Raw genomic sequence first — 23,326 nt, forward strand, 5'->3', positions numbered from 1 at the left:
TATAGACTAATGCTCATTTCCATGTCCCTAAAGTGCTTTTGGTAATCATAAATTATAAATTCATCTCTATGTTAATAAAGAATTTATCAAAGAAAGTAGCTTTAAGCATAACTTTCCTAAAATCTGGGCATTGTTTAAACACTAAGCCTAACGAAGATTTGATTTGTGATTTAAAAAAAAAATCTTTAAATGTCCAATTCAAAAACCCCATGTCTGATCTCCCTTAAATTATGAGATGTTCAAAATCTTGATGCAGAGCTGCAATTTGCAACTTGAGACCATCTCTACTTTCTAGGGAAGCTTGGTCAATACCAAACTATTTTCTCCATGTGACAGGACCTCTGGGATGGCACCTGAGGTGCTTAGACACCACTGAGCCTCCCTTCTCTGCCAGGTGGGTCCCCTTTTATCTGGTCTTGTTAAGCCAGGCACTAAGAAAAACCCACAGGGCACCCCACACTTAGTTACAGATGCAGGCAATTGGATCTGGTCTGGGAGGACTCAGCTTAAGGGATTTACTCCAGTACTCAGAAGCTCACCACCTCCCTTGGGGGACAAACCAAAAATTAAATACAGTTTGCCTCCTTCCTCACTGTGAAGAAAGGTATACATATCCTCTCCTCCATTCCCACTCCCACCCCCGCTTCTTGGTTAGATAGTACATAAACTGGGGTATATTATAAATCAGAAATAAGGTTTATTTAACTATGAAAAAAGTGTATTTTCAGGGGTCAATCAGGTAGCAAACAGAACAAAGCAATTAATAAGAAAATAATGCTAAGTACACAAAAAATAGCTAAAAATATTGATCTCTCACCCAAAATATTTCAAGAAAATTCCTTCGCAGGCCAGATGTGTCTTTTCTGGCCTGGTCCCAGCAGTTCTTTCCCTATCCTTTCATTTACAATCCTTTTGTTTTCAAAAGGGAGGCAGAAGTAGAAGCAAGATGAAAATAACAATTGTTTTCTTCCCCTGCCTTAGATAGAATTTCCTTACGGTGGAAAATCTTTGTTTGATTCCCTCCACTTCTTTGTAGAAAAGTGCAGAATTCAAGATGGGTTCTCTATCAGGTGACATGATGACTTATCTCTACAGGGCCCCTGTAGGAATTCTTCATGGTCTGACCCACAGACTTGCAGGAAAACTAAACTCTTTTAACAGTGCATTGTCTCTTGTTAATGGGCCATCAATCTCGGTCTGGATTTTCTGTTGTTATCCCTGAAGTGTCAGCAGTAGGAGTAACCCAAAGCAGTGAATATGAAATACAGATACACAGGTGATCTTCATCTACAAAAATGACACATGCATATAAATGGGATAATCGTATCCAATAATCTTTCTAATGATATCTCACATGAGACATTTTGCATAAAGCATACCTCAGTTACAACACATGCATATCATAAGCATATTTTATAACATATATGGAATATTTGAATTACACACCACTCCACTCTTATACAAAGACATCTGCAGTAGTCACCATTAAAATGTGAATAATCACCAACAATTATGATTTTGTAATATGTTCACTTATACAATTATTATTTCTGATTCTTATTATAAGAAAATAGTTTCATATCTGATACCACAAATGAATAACTGTTCTTAAATTTGACATTTGATGAAGATCATGCAACAATGATGTTTGAGGAACATCACTGTTTTCACTGGACAAAACATTGGTGATATATATATATCCATACACATAATCCTAACATGGAAGGAAGGTGAAAGAAGTTATCTAGTACTTTAGTTCTTCTCATCATCATTATCTGTTCCAGGAATTAGAAATACCTGATCTTGTTCACTTGCCTTCTTTTATTCCATAAAAACAGTGGTGATTTCATGAGAAATCACTTGTAGGATTGTTTTATTCAGGAACATTTGTGTTTACCATACAGGATGAAGCCTCCCGGTTGTCAGCCCTTCAGCCTAAAATTGAGCAGCTAAAGGTTCAAAGTAAAGCACTGAAAGAAAAAGAGCAAGGGCCAATGTTTCTGGATGCAGACCTTGTAGCTTTTATTAACCACTTCAAGCATGTTTTCGCCACTGTACAAGCCAGAGAGAAGCAGTTACAGACCAGTAAGTGTTGTTCATGACTAGAAATTGTTGTACCTATGAATTTTTTTGCAAATGAATATATATTTAATTTATTTATTTCTGCCCAAATAGGTTGCACTACAAAAGGAAAATGAAGTGTGGTAGTCTTTTTTTTTTTCTTCTGTAACTGAACAGCAGTCTTTGGGAAATATGTATTAATCAATTTACTGCATGCTTAATAATGTCGACACATAAGAAATAAAGGATTGACTTGCAATCACAGCTCTCACTCAGCATTGTCCTGTCACATGGCATTTCCAAAATAGCATACGTGAGGTCAGATTGGGCAGTACTTTCTGGCAGTATTAAACAGCCTTCATATAATGATCCCATTAAATCAGATTTACTTTTACTGGTTGAATCTCTCTAGTCCAGTACTCTCTAGATTGTGGCAAAATCCATGATCCGGCATAATCTTAGTTAGCTGGATGTCCACTTGTTCACTTACGATGGGTGTGATAAAGTTTCCTGAGTTCCTGTATAGTTTGTTTAGAGCTACCAGTCCTGGCTGTTTGTTCTGTGCTGTTATTTAGCTCTAAATTACCTCTAAATGTCTTCTAAGAGCCTGGCAAGTAGTGGAAATGTTGGTAATGCTACTAAACATAAGCCTGGTTTTTGTTGTATTATCACAAGGAAATAAGTAGATAAAATAAATTTATGTAACAACACTAATACTTTGTTATGAAGATAGCTGATAAGCCTTGACTAGGTATAGGCTTATAAAGGGTGTATCAATACAGTCATACATTATTAAGCAGCATTGTATTAAGCAGCATTGTAAAAAGCAGCATTGTTCCATTTATTCGCATTAACTAAATACAAATAGAGAGATCCACTCCCCAAAATCTCTGCTTCAGCACCTGTCAGGTCCCGAAGGTGCTGGACTAGAGAGGTTCAACCATTCTTGGTTGTCATGGAATAAATGATAAGCAGTCAGATTGTAACAGCCAATCTAGTCATCAGAACTATGTAGCACAGATGGTTAACTCTGAAAGAGACTGAATAATACTAGTAGCTTCCTTAATATATTAGCATCTATATATGGAGAGTCATTGAGGTATTTTTATGTGAATTATAAAGAAAGTTTTTAAAAATAATATTTAGTATTGTGGATGTTGGAAACCAAAAATGTAGACAGCGTGTAGATTCAAGCAGGAGGATTTATTACACGCAGCGCAGACAGAGTGCCAGCTTGCCACTTCAGCTTGGCGAACACTGCCAAGTAAATAATTACAATAGACTATATAGGGAGTTGACGGGCAGAGGGAAATGATGGGGTGGGTGTTTCTGAGCCCCTGGATAGGTTTTACAGCAAGGCACCATGAGCCAATAAGCCAATATTTTAAAAGATTACATAGTAACTCCGCCCACGGTTCAGGCTAACACAATTACTAAAAAGAAGCATATGTCTCCACTCCTTCCCCCAAGAAGTGTGAGGCATAGCTACATTGTGATCAGGATGTGTAGGAGTAGTAATGGTGCCTTCCCGATAGGTGATAGGTGCGGCCCATAGGTGCTTGTCTAGGGGTATAAAGGAAAAGCAAAAGATAGTGTAAAATACCAGCAAGCAATTATTTAGAATATATCTCTGGTAGATATGCAAGTTGGGCTCATTACAGTGGTATGTTATCTCTAGTTCCTTGGCAACAATTCGTGGTTGGCCTTGAGAAGGCAGCTAGGTGTGCTTTTCCATGCCAGATGCAGACTGGGCAGCATTCTGCAGAGCTGTAACCTTCGGTGTGTATGTGAAATTCATGGTAGTGGTACCCAATTATTGCTTTCCGTTTGGTGTTGTGCTGCCTAGCTTATAAACCGACAGGGCTGCTTTTCTGTGTCCATCCTGTTTTCCCAGAGCTTCCTGTTATCTGTTTTGGCTTCAGCTAGGCCTTGTGTCTTTGCTTCAACTACACAGCAAGGCCTCTGCAAAGGCTTAACCAGAGACCATAATTTAAGGTCTTACCTATATATCAAAGGGCTACAAGCTGTTTTTACAGTGGGTTATAAACCTGTTCCTACAGTGTAGATAGGACAAAGAGCTTGCTTGTGCAACTTTTTTACTCATGTTGGAAATCATCTATTCAAGCAAGTAATCTTAGTGATGTTAACGAGACTACTAATGTACGTAAATGGTCACCAACATTTGTATAATCAAGGCCTTACACTTTTACTGTCTCACATTTTGGTTTTGCTTTTTCAATATGCAGAAACTATTTGAAAATGTGGCTTGTCTTCCTTTTCTTTATATTTTAATAGGGGGTCTTACGTGCTTCTGTTCTTTGAAAAGGCAATGAACATAAGGAAGCAGATGTTGCTTGCAGGGTTTAGTGAGGCTTCAGGCAGGATGGGAGCCGGAAGAGTGAAGAACTAGTGACAGTAAAGAAGTACATCAATATAAATATTGCCCAATTAAGAAATCAAATATGATGATATTTGGTAATGAAAAGTTGAAAATTATACAGAGAATGAACAACAATGTATTTTTAACCAAAACAACTTTTTAGATTGACAGCATCACTTTTACTCCTGTATGATGATGCATTATGGATACTTTCAGAGAGATAATACATTAAAATATGTTAACTTAATTGACAACACTGAGAGAAAAGACAATAAAAATGAGCCTAAATCTCCACACTGCAACATTCTTTCATGTTATTAAACATGTATATCTCCACTGTTCAGAATTTTACCTCGGCTGAGGTAAAATAATGAACAGTGGTGATATAAGAGCAGGATTTATGGTATGGTTTCAAATTTCCTTTCTACAGGAACTCTAGATAAGCTAGAAAAATATACTCACTTCATTTCTGTAATTTTATTTGAGACAAAGAAGATATTTAGTATTGGATGCTTTTCTAGTACAGCCAAAATCTGAATTCCATATCTAACCTTTCCCATTGTATGCTTTGGAAGGATTCAGATCTTTGTCCAATCTTCACAGATTAAGCAAATGTCTCCTGATTTTTGAAGGAGAGAAGTGGTTTTTTTGTTTGTTTTTGTTAAATATCCTGCTCTACTTAAAAAAAAAAAAAAGTTCCAGCTCTTTCGATAGTTATCACTTTATGTCTGTATGTGCTTTTCCCTTAAGTGTTTGGCTGAAACAATGTTGTGATTATGCAGTAATGCTTCAATGGACACTAATTTATAAATTAGATTAGATTCAACGTGGCACTGTGTGGTAGCATGGTGCAGTAGATTAGGCTGGCTGCTAGGAGATGACTCTGGTTCCAGTTCTGTCATTGACTTGCTGTGTGGCCTTGAGCAAGACAACTAAGCTCTCTGGGCTTCAATTTCATACTCTAAAATTGGGATTAAAGTACTTCTCTATAGATGTACCAACCACAATGGGTTGCTGTGAAACAGTTAGCTAACGTATATAAAGTGTACAGCTACAGCTGCTAAGTGATATAGATGCCAAGTACCATTTTTCATCTTATGATCAGATGGATCCAATTTTCAAAAACCAGATATGATTACACAGCAAACACCATGTTTAAAAATCCACGCAAGGAAGATTTACACCATTTAAAATCAAAAGAAGTATATAATAAACACACTAAATGGATTTATTCACAAACGACTTACCCAAAGATAAGCAGTGGCAGACCTGGGAACAGAACCTAGGAGATCATGAATCCTAATTTATATAATCATATTCATATATGAATGTTTAGATTATTTATTACTTTTAAATTAAATTTTCTTTTTCATAAGTAGGAAAATAGGTCAATATTAAAATTTGATTTTGCTGCTGATGAAAAATATCAAGAATCCCAGTAATATTTATAATATTTGTACACGTACATATACACAGAGCGTTCATACATTTTCTTAGTTATGCAAAACAGGATATATCTGCATTTCATTGGAGTATTAGATATTTACACCTCTTGTTTGCATACATTTTTTCTGGTTAGTTCCTTTTGTAGATTACATTTTCTGAGTGGTGAGTGACTTTGACAGCACTAACAGCAGCAGTGCTTGTGTGTTCACTTTATTTGATTAGTATCACAAATGTGATAAACAAGGCATTGTTTGATTCAACATTAGGTTTTGTTAAATTTCTGTTCTTTTTGTGGCTGAAGGTGTTTGCATATTCTAGACCACTTAGTTTTTTGAGGGAGCAAAAAACTCTCAATTTTCCAGGTGTTTTTTGGTCTGATTTTGGAAACATTCTTCCCCATGTTCTGTTCACTTATAAGGCTACGTCTAGACTACATGCCTTTTTTGAAAGAGGCTTTTTCGAAAGATACTTTCAAAAAAGCCTCTTTCAAAAAAGAGCATCTACACTACTATCATTACTTTCGAAAAAGCGAGCCGCTTTTTCGAAAGAGAGCACCCGGGCAGTTTGGATGCTTTCTTTTGAAAAAGCAGTTTGCATTACATAGAATTTTTTTAAAAAATATTTTTATTTCCTTAGTCATTCTGAGCTACTTCTCTTTCTTCTCCTCATCCGTGCTTTCCACTGTGTCCTGTTTCAGAGTTTTCCACCATTTTCTGTGAGAGCCAGTGCAAATTCAGTAACATCAACAATTGCTGTGTTCATGTGCTCATGCAACTGCCAATCTTAGCACAGCTGCCCAAGAATATGCAAAATACAGTTACCACAATAAGATCAATAATTTTGTTTTCCTTCTTTGCTACATTTTCTTTGATTAAAGATCATTTTAAACTTGATCATTTCACAGTCTTGCAAAAGTTTCTGTAATTTAGAGATTGAATTTGTACAGAAATGATGCTGAGAATTCTATGTTAAAGAATTTTTTTCAGCATGATTGTTCTGTATTTAAAAAAAAAGTTGTGTGTCATGTAAATGATACACTTGCAAATTATATTTGAGTCCCAAGAAGGTCTAGGTTGTGCACTATTTTAAAAATATCTTTTTTCAATTAATATAAAATGCTCAATTGAATTCATTTTTGGAGGTGCATAATATTATCTAATAAAACAATTGCATCCTTTTTAATATATTGGTTCATTACTTCTTGTAAGCCTGGTAAAACCTGACTGTACCATTTCTTTCAACATGGATATTATTCAGAGAAAAAGAATTCTTAAACCACTTTCAGAACATTATCAGAGGGGTAGCCGTGTTAGTCTGAATCTGCAAAAGCGACGAGGAGTCCTGTGGCACCTTATAGACTAACTGAAGTGTAGGAGCATAAGCTTTCGTGGGCAAAGACCCACTAAATGCATGCATCTGACGAAGTGGGTCTTTGCCCACGAAAGCTTATGCTCCTACACTTCAGTTAGTCTATAAGGTGCCACAGGACTCCTCGTCGCTTTTTCAGAACATTGACAATGTTCCCAGATGATATTATGGAAGATTCTAGAAAGTTGCACTTTGATGGTTTCTGATGACATGAAACATGATAAAAAAGGAGGGGAGGGGACACACAGGTCTTAGCAGTGTAAGACGAAAGCAGAAAAGCTTCTCAAAGGTTGGACTTTGATGATCAACTTCAAGGACAAGTATTACAAAATAAGTGAAAGGAAGAAAGTATATTCTGTGAAAAAAGGATGGTAGTTCATCTGATTTAAAGTTGCTATTTAATTACTTTTTTAGGCCAGATTTTTGAGATTCAAGCTAGTTCGGTCATTTCAGGAAATGACTGCATCAGTTAAATGATTCCATTGATTCAAATTTGCTGCATCTCTTCTACTGTAACAATGAGCTGATGAAAGGTGAATTTACTCTGATTGTAGGGGGAAGTACAGATATTGTGTTTCAATGGAAAATGTGTGCTGGGCTGACTTAGACTAGAATAAAATCATTCCTACTTAATTTCAGGTGGTGGGAAAGAAATTTGTTCAATCACTATATGAGCAGGGGAGGGAATAGAGCTGTTTTCAAATGGTCCAGTATTTTTCTGCTTGCTAAAATTAAAAAAAAAAGTAGACTGATATTTTTGTCTTACTGCATTTCTGAGTCGAAGCTCACTCCTTCCCTCTCTCTCCATATTTTTATAGCTCTCGTTGCCAATGAGTGCTTTGCTGAACTGGTGCTGCAACAGATTTTCCCCATGCTCACACAGGAAATCTGTGGCAAAATTAATTAATTAATTTCCCAAATTCTTGTCCTGTGTCTTAATCAGAAAGACCATATCTTCTTTCTTTGTCACAAAGTAAATATGCAGATATAATATTCTCCCGGAATTAAAGAATTCTAAGTAAAATATTACTGTATATGTATTGGGCATCAATGAGTCCACTGTCGGTGGCAGCTGATAAGGCTTTGTATAAATGGAGTGTTACTTTTTTTTCAAAAATCTTAAGGCACAGAATCTAGATTCTCAGACATTGTTTCCTTTGTAAAGAGATAAAGCATTTCTTCAACTAAAAAACAGGTTTAGGTATTTCTCACTGAAATTTTGTCAACATATATATGTCTGCTCAGGACACACAGTTGAATGAAAGACAGGCACAGTGATAGATTTAATAAGTTAATCATGAGGTCATAAGTTTAACAGTGGAGAGGGGCACTATCTTCACATCTGTTTTCACATATCTGGCATTTAATTGAGTCCAGTTTGATGTTAGAGCATTGCATTATATAATCAATACTTTAGGGAGGAGGCTCTGCCTAGCCCCTAAGATTCATCTTATTTCTGAATCCTCATACCCTCTCATGTGCAAGAAGAGTTAGAGGGTACTCAGAGGGACCTCACTCTGCAAAGTCTTCTAGTCTGCTCTTCTTCTAGGCAAAAGATCCCCTGGCCATGTCCCATCTGTCATTCAGCTCAGGAATCTGGTCCTTTAGCTGTTATTTGTCTGGGCCTCCAGATGCAAGTTGCAGTGAACTAGCCTAGAATCCTCTTCATGTTAAAATTCTCATTCTTCCTCCTTTTAACCGAACCTTTACCTCTTCAAGACTGCAAGCAAAGTGAATCCCTGCTAATTTAATCAAACAGGGGGGAAGAAAATCTTTCCAGATCCCAAAACAGATGATTAGTCAGGCCCACAGACAGTATTCTGGAAAAACAGCTAACAGGGAGGCTAGGCAGGGCAGTAATAGTAGTAAAATGGCTCCCAGATACCTGAAGAGACTTTGACTCATGGCCTCTTCCTGTCCCCAAATGAATCAACTTTCAATTCCCCAGTCCTGGCTGGCCAATAACAGGTAGAGAAGCACCTTCCCCAGGCACAAGAGCTCACCTTCCATGTGATTGGGCATAAGCCCCCCCTAGCTGTTCTGACCAAACTTCCCCTTGCTGAGATGAGAAAGGGCATTATTGTCTTAGGACATAATACAACATTTTCTTGCTACTGTGGGAGGAACTGCCTTCTAAATCTGAGGCTGAGGGTGGGGTTAATTTATATTTTTCCTTCTGTACTATTTCTTTAGGATCCTGTCACTAGACTAGTGGCTCTACTGCAGACGTGTGTGTGTATATACAGGCAGTCCCCGACTTATGCGGATCTGACTTATGTCGGATCCGCAGTTACGAACGCGGCTTTTCTCGCCCCGGAGGACACAGACTGCGGGACCTCGCAGTCCCGCCGCCCATGTACTCTGGGGTGAGAAAAGCTGCTCCGCATCTCCCTGGTCTGCAGACCAGGAAGCCACGGAGCAAAGCTCCACTGCCTGAGCCCCTCCGTGGCTTTGCAAAGCCTCGGGGGAAGCCGGCAGGGATGCAGCCCAGACGCGCTGCGGCTGTCCCTCTGCCGGTGTCCTCAGAGGCTTTGCTCCCCGTCTCCCTGGTCTGCTGGTCTCCTCAGATAGCTCTCTCCTGCCCTTCTTTCTCTGTGTCAGTGCTCTCAGGTGGCTTGCCAGGTTTCACTTCCCTCAGTTGCAATGAACTGCTGAGTCACAGGTGCGTTGGCCATGCTCCCTCTTGAAGGCCCAATGTGACCCTGTGAATAGCCATCATGACAGAAAGTGAGCACTCCAAAATCATGCAATGATTTCCTAACAACAAGAATGCAATCACCAGTGAATCTTTCACCTCAGTGATGTCCTCCTGAACTACCTCCTTTAGCTAATATTACAAGTATTTTTGCTGTGGTTGCTTGATGCACCAAAAACTTCATAGGCTGGAAGTGCTGCTGGTGTCTTTCAAACTCAAGCACTGTAAGAACTTCAACAGCTGTGTCTTACAGGCACTGGTCTTGGTCGGTGTCAGTAACTTGTGAGACATTTTATTTAGGCATTTTATTAGGGATGGCAGGAAAGGGAAGGTTTGCAGATACATGAGGCACAGAGCTTAAACAGCTAGGGTACGTGTACACAGCTGTGTTGTTTTGGAATAACTGATATTATTCCGAAATAACACAGACCACATCTACACTACAAGCAGTTATTTTGACAAAAAATCAAGCTCTGGCTCCTCTAACCCATATTTTATGAGGAGTGAGGGAAGTCAGAGGAAGAGTGCTCTAACTTGGACTTCTTGCTGTGTAGACAGCGCCAAAAGCTAAAATAAGCTATTTTGATTTAGACTATGCAATTGATGTAGCTCAAATTGCGTAGCTTATTTCGGCTTTAGCCCTGCTGTGTAGTTGCTCACTAAACTTTAAGGACACAATAGTGGTTCTTGTTTGAGCCCTGCAGTGGTCTATTCAATAACCAGGTCTCTTCCTGTCTGTCATATCATATAGGAATTAAAAGAGTTCCAGGCTCATATAGTATATCTTATTGGGGCCCCTCTGCACTGAACGAAAGAGACCTGTATCCAATTGTTGATATCTGGCAGTCACTACCTGTTCCTGATGAACCTTAGTCAGCAATTCCAAGAACATTTCTCCAGTTACCTACTGTCATGTGATTTCTACGCCCAAACAGTGTTCATCTACTTGTTGATTCAGACTCTTTTCCCTTAACTGGCCAAGGGAAAGTTTAGCGAGGAGAGAGTGATGGGGAGTAGTTGTCCTCTGATTTGAAGATCTATCACACAAGAGTGTGTGTGGAAACTGTTGGGCTGAATGGAATCATAGTCCGGATGACCAATATAACAGAAGCTAGACATGTTTCCATATATCCTTCAGTAACTACAAAACATTTTTTGAAGTAAAATGAAAGAGTGAAGAAGCAAATTTCAAGCATTTGAAGAACTGGCCAAAAAAGACATGAGAATACATGTCTCCAGTATAGACTGTTGATAGCTGGCAACCAAAATCCAGCTCTGAGTTGTCCTTACAAGTGATGTAATTTCAAGAATATCTCTAGGCTCATGTAGCATATTTAAATGTCTGTCCTCATCTATGGATTGTTGGAATATAATGAGTAAGAGATAATATACATTTAATTAAGGAAATCACATTTGAAAAGTCTAATTTAATAAACACTTTGTTTTCACTGGAAAAGAGCAAGAAGAATTTCCATTCCAATATTTTGCAGATGAGGTATTAAGGGAGACTGGAATTTTGGATAGAGAAAGCACACTACAAGAAAGCAACATTTGTGTCTCAAAAAAGCAAGCACTTTTCTCCATAAATCCATTTTTATAGGTTATGACCAAGATTTTCAAAAGAGAAAAGTGATTCAAAAGAGAAAAATGAGAGAGACCTTTTGGAGGGAAATTGCTTAGTGCTTTCTGAAAATCAAGCCCTTTTAAGCTATCACATATGAGCACCACAAAGTTGAGTCATTCAGAATCATCAATCACTTCTTAAAGTCTTGGTCAAATTTCATTCTTGGTTTAATTAGAATGTGGTCAAGATGGCCCTGAAAACCTTATGTAATTACAAACTTTATTGGTTCTGCATTTTGAGATATTATGAAACATTATTAAATACCTTTTTTAAAGGCATGCATACTGTAGGTATAATAGAGGTAAAATGATCTTTGCATTATATTTTGTTACTGTGGTATGACAGAAATTGGAAAATGTTTTATTTTCAAGCTGCCATTAAATGTCTGTGATTTCTCAGAGACTGCATTGCAAGCTTTGGTGAAGGACAGAAGGGAGCAACTTTACTAATGAGATGCTTGCGTCTATGCCAGATGTTGTCTATTTTAAGAGATCTGTAATGTCAGTTTAATGGTCAACCAATAAAATTCAGCTTGAATTTCTCTTTTACGCTAATGTTATAAGCTTTTAACAGCTGTCCTAAACAGAACATTTTACCTGAACATATATGCTAAAACATTAATTTGAGCCATAAAATGGTGATGTCACCTCCTACAGTAGTTCTAAAAGCAGAAATGAGGTCCTAACTATAGAAACAAAGAAAAGATATGGTAGTCAACCTATTGGTATCAAAGCAAGCAGTATTAGGTATATTATGCTGTAACTACCAGTAATAGCCTATTCTGGAGTTAGTCTGAACATAGTAAGTAAAAAAAAAAGAGTAAATAATAAATTTAAGGATAATGCATAATTTATTCAAAGCGTTTTGTCCTCCAATACTACTTTGGTATGTTTCTGAAAAGTTCTGGGGCGAAATTCTGACTCTGTTGAAGTCATTTGCAAAATCTCAACTTCAAGAGAGACACCGTTTTACGTAAGGACCTCTGGGTATCTTGACAACCCCATAGGATTCAGTTAGGAAAGAATAAAACATTTTAAATTTCTTCTTTTCTCCTGCATTTGATGCAGTTTTTGACAGTTTGCCTCCTGCACGCTATAAGGAGATAATGAGCACTATCCTTTTGTGGATCCAGCAGTCAGAAACCAAACTCTCCCTACCTCAGGTTACTGTCACTGAATATGAGATCATGGAGCAGAGACTCAGGGAGCTAAAGGTGAGTGTACAGACTGTGGAAAAAGGTTTCTGGTTAAAAAACACAAAAGGGCAGAACTTCTGCTGGCCTAAATCATCATTACTCCTTTAAAATCAATGGAGCTATAATGGAATATTTATAGCAGCTGAGGATATAGCCAAAAAGTCGGAGGTGGAGGGGAGATATTTACTGATACTGAAAAGGCTTCTAAATGTTACAGAAAAAGTACCAGTAGAAATAAATACCTTATAGTGGTACCAAACACCTTAGAGGTTTTGAATCTTCCCCGTGAGAAACAAAATAGTCTCAGAAACATTTACAGCACTTAAGCAAAAATTCAGCCCATTGTAATGAATGTTTCCATGTCTATACTGGAAACTAACGTTATGAAAAATACCGAACACTAACTTTTCTTCATCCCAATCTGCAACTCCTGTCAAATTTCCAAGCAGACACAGATGTGGGATGAGCTTTGCCAGGGAGCATAAAGCTTCTCTCCATGTGGACTTTTAGTATTGTTTTACTATCTGATGGCTAAAGACCATTTTACTAGATGCAGCTGTCAATGAAAATATAGAAATGCAATACAGGCAGTCCCCGGGTTACGTACAAGATAGGTACTTTAGCTTTGTTCTTAAGTTGAATCTGTATGTAAGTCGGAACTGGCATCCAGATTCAGCCGCTGCTGAAACTGATCAGTTTCAACAGCGGCTGAATCTGGACACCAGTTCCGACTTACATACAGATTCAACTTAAGAACCCCAGGCGTCCCCAAGTCAGCTGCTGCTGAAACTGATCAGCAGCTGATTCCAGGAAGCCCAGGGCAGAGCAACTCTGCCTCGGGCTTCCTGTAGTCAGCCGCTGGTCAGTTTCAGCAGCGGCTGACTTGGGGATGCCTGGGGCAGAGCAGCTCGGGTGCTGCTGGGTTGGTCCAGTAGCGCGGCCGTTCCTCGGTGCTACTGGACCAACCCAGCAGCACCCCAGCTGCTCTGCCCCAGGCATCCTAATTCAGCTGCTGCTGAAACTGATCAGCAGCGGCTGTATCAGGACTCCTGGGGCAGAGCAGCTGGGGTGCTGCCTGGTTGGTCCAGTAGCGCCAAGGAGCAGTGCTGCGGGACTAACCAGCAGCACCCCACCTGCTCTACCACAGGCCCCGGGCTTTGCTCCACATCTCCCTGGTCTGCTGGGGGGGGGTTACTAGCTGCGCCCCCCCCCAGCAGACCAGGGAGACACGGAGCAAAGCGGCGGAGGACCCGGGCCGGACCCGCGGCGCTTCCAGATCAGCGCCGCGGGTCCGGCCCGGGTTCTCTGCCGCTTTGCTCCCCGTCTCCCTGGTCTGCTGGCTCCCCCAGCAGACCAGGGAGATGGGGAGCAGCTTTTCTCGCCCTGGAGGAGGCGGGCGGCAGGACCAGGCGTCCTGCCGCTCCAGTCCTCCGGGGCGAGAAAATCCCCGTTCATAACTGCGGATCCAACATAAGTCGGATCCATGTAACTCGGGGACTGCCTGTACAGAAAATATCTGGTCTCTGGGCATATATACTGATCAATCCTATATTCTGAAAGTAAGTGTATTATAATTGTTGGAGCTATAATAAATTATTTTATGGAGTAAATAATGTCTCACTGCATTTAATTATGTATGTATTTATACCATTAACATTGGCAAATGTATTTCTAATCAACTGTTTCTGAATACGATTAAAATTCTATTTAGATCATGGTGAAGTGTATAATTCTTTTCTTCTAAATTATTAGAGGAATTGTTTAGTTATTTTCTCAATAACATTTTACTATTTCTGGGGAGGGTGGGGGTGTTTAAAATAGCATAGTATGTTCCAAGCAAATGAATACAGTGTTAATTTTTTTATATCCTAGGCTTTGCAAAGTTCTCTACAGGAGCAAGAAAATGGCCTAAACTATCTCAGCACAACTGTGGAAGAGCTGTCCAAGAAAGCCCCTGCAGAGGTCAGCCAGAAATATCGATCTGAAATTGAAGGGATCCTTGGACGCTGGAAAAATTTATCAGCTCAGCTGGTAGAATGTTGCCAAAACTTCGAGGACTTGATGACAAAGCTCCAACAGTTTCAGGTTGGTTAGGGGTTATTTCTGTCTCTTTCCCTTTCTCACTCACACATGCAACATCATCTGGTGTTCAATGATATAACAATGTGCATATATGACTGCATTTTTAAAATACAGGCAGTCCCCGGGTTACATGGATCCGACTTACATCGGATCCCTACTTACAAACAGGGTGAGGCAACCCCGCACTAGCTACTTCCCCCCCCAGCAGACCAGGGAGACGCGAAGCTAGCGCCTCCCCCCAGCAGACCAGGGAGATGCAGAGCGGCTTTTCTCAGCAGACATCTCAGCTTGAGAATAAAGGACTGAGGGAAGTGAGGTGTGGGAGAATAAAACTGAGCTCCGGAGAAATGTTTGGCTAGAGTTTCCCCTACAATATGTACCAATTCCGACTTACATACAAATTCAACTTAAGAACAAACCTACAGTCCCTGTCTTGTACGTAACCCGGGGACTGTATCTTTCTGCAAAAGTTAATTTTTGAAGTACGACAAGATAGAAGGGAGGAGTCTCCATTTTTAATATACTTTGGTTCCACTTGTGTATAATCCAAAAGCACAATTTTTAAATTGATTCCAATTAACTAGGAACCAAAATTCTGAAAGTATTCTGCAGAAACTATCCTTACATTATTATTGTACCCTTCTTATATGTAAACAATCATTTGAGTACTCATAAAGGATAAGGGAATGAAAACCCTGAAGCCTTCTTCAAGGCTGACTAGCACAATGTGAGTTACATCATGTGCTCTCAGTACTCCATTTACAATATCTGAATATTTCTGTCCCTGTCCTTGGTTTCTTTGAAGTAGATTTCAATATATTGTTTTTATGTTATGGAATGCAGCAAAATAGAATAGACTGTTTCCTATTTAATTCAATACAGTCATCTAGTTAGGAATAAATGTTCTGTTATCAGGGTCATGGTTTGTCTTGCATTCCTGTTTCTGCAAAAAAAAAAAACCAGTCGCAAAAGAATAAAAAATGCATTAATCTAATTCTGTTTGGCCATAGGGCAGTGTAGACCAAAATAAAATTATCATCATCATTAGGTTATCTGCAACATGGCAATTTAGAACTAGTCTTCCCTAGAAGATCACACCAATCCTAAATTTGGTTTAATTGGTAGCACTTTGGATAAAAAAAATGATGACTTTAGTTTTCATAGCAAGACTTGGATTAGTGTTCAGTACTAATCTAACAAAATATTGGGAAGTGCACTGTTTAAAGTACCATCATTTGCAAAAGAAATTTAGTTTGGCTTTTATTCATAAATTATGGCTTTTGAGGTAGAAGTTCAGGAAGCTACCATTGCCATTTTCAAAAAGACAAATCTCTTAAATAGCACCCCAGTTCTCAGTAAAGCACTTAGTTTTTGACAATATAATGTGAATTATTTGAGCACATAATGGCTGCTGCTCTGTTAGCCTTTGCAATCACTATATTACTAGGATCACTGCGCAACAAGTATAACATTCTTATAAAAATCATTGCTTGTATATCTAATATACTTCATTAGAGTCTTTAGATAGCTTTGGTAAGCCTTTCAGCAATTGCTTCCTAATGGAGTGTATCATAGAGGTATATGTCCTCGTCACTATAGATAGCAGAGATAGCAGAGATCCATTTCAGAATGTCATCACACTGTTTGGAAAGAGGGATCTTTATAGTCTTGGTTAACAAATGGAAATCTCCAAGTTGATTTCTTCCTCTTGAATGAAAAATGTTCACTAAACATTTAAAATATTGTGTGTTAAAATATTGAAATGTCACAATAAATGTGATTCTGAATTACTTTTACTCATTGACAACAGAAGTCCAGAAGCAGTCACTTTAATCACTCTTTTGGTAATTTTGGTATTCATCGCTTTTGTATCATGAATTTTTATTGATTAAATTAATTTTGCAAAGTAACCAGCTAAAACATTTTCTTTCTGGCTTATCTGATATGTATATTTGAGTGTGGTTTGAACATGTTTTGGGTACAATATTATTTTCATTAGAACTGTCTGCTTTAAAAATATAAACTTCGAATTGATTTGTTGTGTGACATTCAGAAACCCACTTGGAGTACATGTACACTGAATCCAGGAGCATGCCTCCCTTTGCAAGCAATCAAACACATGCTAACTCTGCTTGAACTAGCACACTAAAAATAGTAATGTAACTGGGGGTAGCATAGGCAGTGGGTTGGGATAGCCACCAACAATGTATCCGGAGGTCCTGGCCAGTTTTGTACTCAAGTGGCTAGTCCAAACTGCCACCTATATGCTGTTACTGGCTTCCCTACATGTTTAATGGGTTAGCTTGAGCAGAGCTAGTGCATGTTTGTCTACTCGTTCTGGGAAGTATACTTCCAAGTGCAGTGTAGACCTACTCAATAGCCATCTCCGCTACAGTTAACCTTGGAACATCACGGCCTCTCAATTAGTGAAGTAAGATGATAATTTTGTATACTTTTTTTAATAACTGTGTTTTAGGAAAGTTAAAATGATGGCGAATCACAATTAAACAATCTTTGTAAATAATTGGAACCCCTTACAATGATGGTACATAAGTGGAAGATAGTATTTTTAGTGCTGTTTTCAAGAAAGGAGGGTGTCTTTATTCTTACCATTAACAAATAAGCAAAACAAAGTCCAACCTGTTTATTCTTGAAAACAAGAAATGCTCAGACTAAAATTATCAAAATGCAGGCCAAATGGTGGAAGGCAATCCCAAGGAAAATTATATTTGCTTTTTATATTCCTCAAAGTACTGTGAACTCTGCCTAATTTTAAATTATTTTGTGATGAAGTTTAGTGATACTGCCATGATGAAAATACTATTATCATCAAGCAGTGCTTATAAAGTACAATAGAATTATGTTTTTTTTACAAACAGAATGACACTAAAACCCTGAAGAAGTGGATGGCTGAAGTGGATGCTTTTCTGCAAGAAGAGTGGCCTGCTCTTGGTGACTCAGAAGCCCTGGAAAAACAGCTTGAGCAATGTACAGTAAGTAGTCCTTGTATACTGGATTTTTTGTATATGCAGCTGTGTGTGTGTATAGAATAAAAAATGACCCAAACTTCCACTTACTTAAAACTTAATTTCTTACGATTTTGCTCATACATTTTTTAAGAAACTCAATTTCCGGTTTTGAAAGGAAAAAAGAAGTTGAATATACAAAGGGTGTAACATGGATGCTATAATCCTGTAACCTTGTAGTATGTCCAGGTTGGATAAAACAAGAAAGTTTCAAACAATGTGAGCTTGTTGGTGCAGGGGTCTCTTTTAAGTGTTTGAAAAAGTACTTGGCAATTGAATAAGTGATACTGCAAATAAAATAAAAAATAAGCATTATGTGGTGGGAGCATATGTTGCCCTCAGGGCATCATCACCTTTTTTTTTCCTTTTCCTATCTTGTGTAGTTTCAGAGATGGAGAAGAATGAAAGTTGGTTGTACTTCATGTAAATGTTTCTTACCCATTAAGGCTACTTACACTAAATTTAGGAAATCTGTCCAAAAGGTGGCAGACAACACTGACAGAAAAATAAAAATACACATTAAAAACACTCATGCAATATCAGTAATGATAAACGACAGGCACAAAATCTTTAACAGTACCCTTCATAATAAGCCCTTGGAATGAGGGTAGCATAAGTACTTTATTAGAGACTGTGACCAGATCAGCTAGCTGCTGCAAACTAATGTGAACAGTTTTCTCTTCCCTGAGTAAACAGGGATGAGCATAGTGCAGCATAATCAGGCAGGCACCTGGGGCCAATTAAGAGCTTGCCATAACCCAGCCGGCTATTCAGGACACCTGCAGCCCATTAAGGCCTGCTGGGACCTGTTTGTAAGGCTTCCTTGCAGGGAAGATAGGAGCCCAAGATCTGAGAGTGAAAAGGTGAACTGTGAGTGTGAGTGTGAGTGTGAGCTGAGGGGCTGTGAGCAAGGCAGAGTGCCATGGAGGAACAGGACTGATCTTCTCAGGTACCAGAGGAAAGGTTCCAGGGGAGATTGTTTGGGGAAGTGGCCCAGGAAAGAAACTGTCAGACTGGGATTAAAAGAAACCCTGTCTGTTGCTGCTGCTGCTGCCGCCACCACCACCACCACCACCACCTTAGGGTCTCTGGGCTGGAACTGGGAGTAGTCAGTGGGCCCAGGTTCCCCCCAATCCTCTCCACATTACTATAGAGTCTGCCCCTGAGAAGGGAAAATAGGACTATGCAGGGGTTTCCTTTCCAAACTGTGGACTAGCCTGTGATGAGAAGGGCTCAGTAGGCTGTGATCTTTGCCTCTAGTAAAAGAAGAGGCTGTGTGGAGGGTCACAGCAAGCCTCTGAGGCAAACATTGTCTGCCAGAAGCATGAGAGAGACACAGCACGGTCGGAGCTTTACAACAAGACATACAATAGTACTTTTTGCTGCTCGTTTGGACATACGGGAATGCAAATTCCACAGAGCTAGCAAAGTTGTTCCAAAGACTAAGAACCAAGCATCCTTCTTTTCTTCAAGTGCCTCCCCAAATACCTATTTCTTTTGCCTTGTTGCCACTATTGTTTTTCCCTCCTATGTCATCTATTGCTCACTTGTCCTCCCAGAGCCTGTGATTAAAAATTATCAGAATGTATATGATTTGATTCCTGTGGAAGACTCACTTTTTGTTGTAAATATGATCTTCTCTTCTTTACTTAGTTTTGTTCAATTTAGATTGTGTAGTTCTGGGAGCAGGAACCTTAGTCCTACTTCTTTATTGTGGCTCTGCTCTGCTTGATGCAGGCATGGAAAAAGTAACTTTATACCACCTTTCAGATCCTAGCCAGTCACTCCAAATCGTAGCCAGTGACAATAAAATTACAACTGACTTCAGTAAAATCTGGAATAGAACTAGTTAACAAGTGATAATTCCTGAGATCATCAAGAAAGGTGGCTTTCCAAATTATTTGAAGCACAAGAGTGGTGAAGGGGACCAAATCATACTGATGAATTAAACCCCATGTCTCCTAAACACGGTGCCATATTACAATTCAGTATATGTTTTTTTTTAAATCTTGCTTAGAGAGTAGATCACATATACTAATTTTAAGATTATTCATCTTTTTACTCTGTATTTTGCATAATATTGTCTGTTAATTGTAGTCATTTCAGCCAAGACCTGGACCAAATGCATATAGTAACAGATTTTATGTGCTTATTTTATTGGACAGTTTTATAAAAACAGCATATCTGTAACAGCATCTGTATGTGTTATTTTCATAAACCATCTACTATTCCTTTAGGCCTTAGTAAATGACATCCAGACAATCCAGCCCAGTTTGAACAGTGTTAATGAGGTTGGGAAGAAAATGAAGAATGAAGCAGAGCCAGAATTTGCTTCCAGAATACAGACAGAACTAAAAGAACTCAATGCTCAATGGGAACACATTTGCCAACAGGTACTGAGTCTCTTGCTGTGACTGGTTCTCTTTTAATTAACTTTCAGATTTCTCATTGGCATAATTCCTCCCCCTCTGCGCATAGCCAGTGAATGTGAGAGAGAATCTAGACATTTTTGGTTCAAGCTAATTAACCTTCCCTTATAAAAAGTTCTTCCAGCATGTAGAAATATGTGAAAAGTATATATATTAAACTGTGCCATTTTTGTCTAGAAGTACATCTTATTACTGATGTAAAAGTTTCTCTTCACAATATAGATTTATTTTGTAAAAATATTTCAATCTGCCTATATATAAAATGCATTTAAGTTTTTATTGAACACTTTATTTTGCTTCTGATGGTTACAATTCTCAGTTACTGAACTCTGAATACTAGAAAGATTTGATATTGAGAACTAGTCCATATAATATCTACCCATGCATTAAATTAGTGTCCCAAATGTCGATAAATGTGTAAGGTATGCAGTATGGACCTGAAATGACAAATGTCTTTTTTCCCCCTATACTCATAGTGAACCAGTCATTTTTACCCATAAAGGGGAAACACCAAATAATCAGGAGCGGTTATTCTAAAGTTGCTGTGTTTATAATGTGACTGCTAATGACATTGCAAAGTATAGATAATCCTTTAAAGTATATAGTACTGTATACTAAGTATTCTACTATTTTTCACTGATTTTAGCTATAGTCCTGTTACATCTAGGTTATTTTAGGCTATTTTTGTTTGTGTACAATTTTAAACTCTTGACTTCAGGAGGTTATGCATTTTTCTAAACCTTTCTTAAAACACAATCAATTTTTGTTTAATACTTTTTTGTTCATAGTAAAATTGGCATTTAAAAAATCATTCTCTTTGGATTGACCGATCCCTGTCCCTCCTCCCCCCCCCCCCCTCCACACCCTCCCTTTTTTTCTTCTTCTCTGCAATGACATGAAGAGAAACAAAGAAAAATATTAAAGCTTATCCATTCTCCTTTATAGAATTTTAATAAATCCACTTGAGCAACTTCTGGAGAATCAAGAGTATAGCTTTCTTCTTACTTACAGTGGCAGAATTGTTCAGCTTTACAGATCGCACACCCCAAGAACATTTCAGAAGACACTTTTGATCTGCCAAGAAGTGCAAAAGCTTATCCATGGATATCCATCTCCATATAATTCAATTTTTTTATTTAAAAAAAGAATTTGAAAATTTCAACCATAGTCAGCAACTGACCCAGGATTTTTTTTCCAATGTTTTGTATTCTGAATAGTAACTGAAAACTATATTGATATCCATTCATGCACTTATACCTGTAGTTTTAATTAATCTAAACCAAAGTACCTAATTTTAAAATTAGATTTGGCCCAATGTTATCACTTCTCATACTTGGTTTACCCCGATGCTGCTGAGTGTGAACTATACAAGGTCTTTCCATCAACTCAGTCATTTGTCTGCTTTTATGGTGAGAAGAAATAATATTGTCTGGTGAATTTGACATCTTTGCCATAAAAAGAAAACCTTTAGCTTTAGGAACTGAATGCTCACGTTCTACTTATTCTTATCCATATTTAACAAAAAAAGTAAAGTATGTTACTAGGGCTGTCGATTAATCGCAGTTAACTTAGGCCATTAACTCAACATATTAATCATGAATACAAAATCAGGATTAGTCAGTTTTAATAGCATTTTTCAACACTAGCATAATACCAATTGAAATGTATCTATTTTTGATGTTTTGTCTATATTTTCAAATATTGATTTGTTACATCATAGAATACAAAGTGTACAGTGATTACTTTATATTATTTTATTACAAAAATATTGTAGAAATAACAAAATAATTTTCAATTTACCTCCTACAAGTACTATAGTGCAATGTTTTAATTGTGAAAGTGCAACTTACCAAAGCAGATTTTTTTTATTGATTTTTTTTAATGCAGTCATATAACTTGTGAAAGTGCAACTTACCAAAGCAGATTTTTTTATTGATTTTTTTTTTGAATGCAGTCATATAACTATGTCAAACTTTCGAACCTACAAGTCCATGTAGTCCTGTTCCTTGTTCATCCAATTGTTCAGACAAATATGTTTGGTTGTGGGCAAAAAGCTGCCCATTTCTTATTTACAGTGTCACCTGAAAGTGAGAACAGGCATTCACATGGCACTTCGGTGGCTGGCATTTCAAGGTATGTACATGCCAGATATACTAAACATTTGTATGCCTCTTCATGCTTCTGCCACCATTCCAGAGGACATGCTTCCATGCTGATGACACTCATTAAAAATAATTACTTGATCAGATTTATGACTGACCTTGTTGGCAGAGATGGCTCCTGCTGTTTTACTAACATTGTACCATATATTTCATGTTTTAGTAGTCTCAAATGGTGCCCTAGCTCATGTTGCTCATTTGAAGAACATTTTCACTGCAGATTTCACAAAATGCAAAGGTGCCAATATGAAATTTCTAAACACAGCTTACATTACTTATCCCAGGTTTAAGGCTTTAAAGAGCCTTACAAAATCTGAGAGGGATGAGGTGTGGCTCCAGAAATCATAAATGAGCAACACCGTTATGCAGAAATTACAGAACCGAACCCATTAAAAAGGAAATCAACCTTCTGCTGGTGGCATCTAATTAAGATGATGAAAATAAACATGTGTCGGTCTGCGCTGCTATTAATTGTTATCCAGCAGAACCCCTCAGCAGCATGGATGCATGTCCGGTGGAAGGTTGGTTGAAGCATGAAGGGAAAAGTACATTTTTAGCTCATAAATACCTTGTGACACTGGCTACAACAGTGCCATGAGCCTTTCAGGTGCCATTGTAAACAAAAAGCATCCTGCAAATATGAACAACATTTCTGTGCATGAGCGTTTAGCCAAATAGGAATTAGGACTGAATGGACTCATAGCTGCTAACGTTTGCTGCTAATTTATTTTTGAATTCCCTTATTTTTTTGTATATAATTATACATGTGTAATTTCAGCTTTTGTGATATATTGCATTGCATCAGGTGATTTGAAGAAAACTATTTCTTTAGCTTTTTTACAAAGCAAATATTTGAAATAA

General features: G+C 38.2%; 1 protein-coding gene across 11 annotated transcripts in view; it reads left to right on the forward strand.

The window, feature by feature from the left end:
- Window positions 1–23,326, forward strand: part of DMD (dystrophin) — a 2,108,520-nt gene that overhangs the window by 861,105 nt on the left and 1,224,089 nt on the right. For all 11 annotated transcript variants that reach the window (XM_075916549.1, XM_075916586.1, XM_075916651.1 and 8 more), the window contains 5 exons: window positions 1,905–2,085; window positions 12,642–12,787; window positions 14,642–14,854; window positions 17,731–17,844; window positions 20,115–20,270. In XM_075916549.1, the coding sequence (XP_075772664.1) occupies window positions 1,905–2,085; window positions 12,642–12,787; window positions 14,642–14,854; window positions 17,731–17,844; window positions 20,115–20,270 (810 nt within the window). The remainder of the gene's footprint in view (window positions 1–1,904; window positions 2,086–12,641; window positions 12,788–14,641; window positions 14,855–17,730; window positions 17,845–20,114; window positions 20,271–23,326) is intronic.

This window comes from Pelodiscus sinensis, chromosome 1, assembly GCF_049634645.1.
Source record: "Pelodiscus sinensis isolate JC-2024 chromosome 1, ASM4963464v1, whole genome shotgun sequence".
Lineage (NCBI taxonomy): Eukaryota > Metazoa > Chordata > Testudines > Trionychidae > Pelodiscus > Pelodiscus sinensis.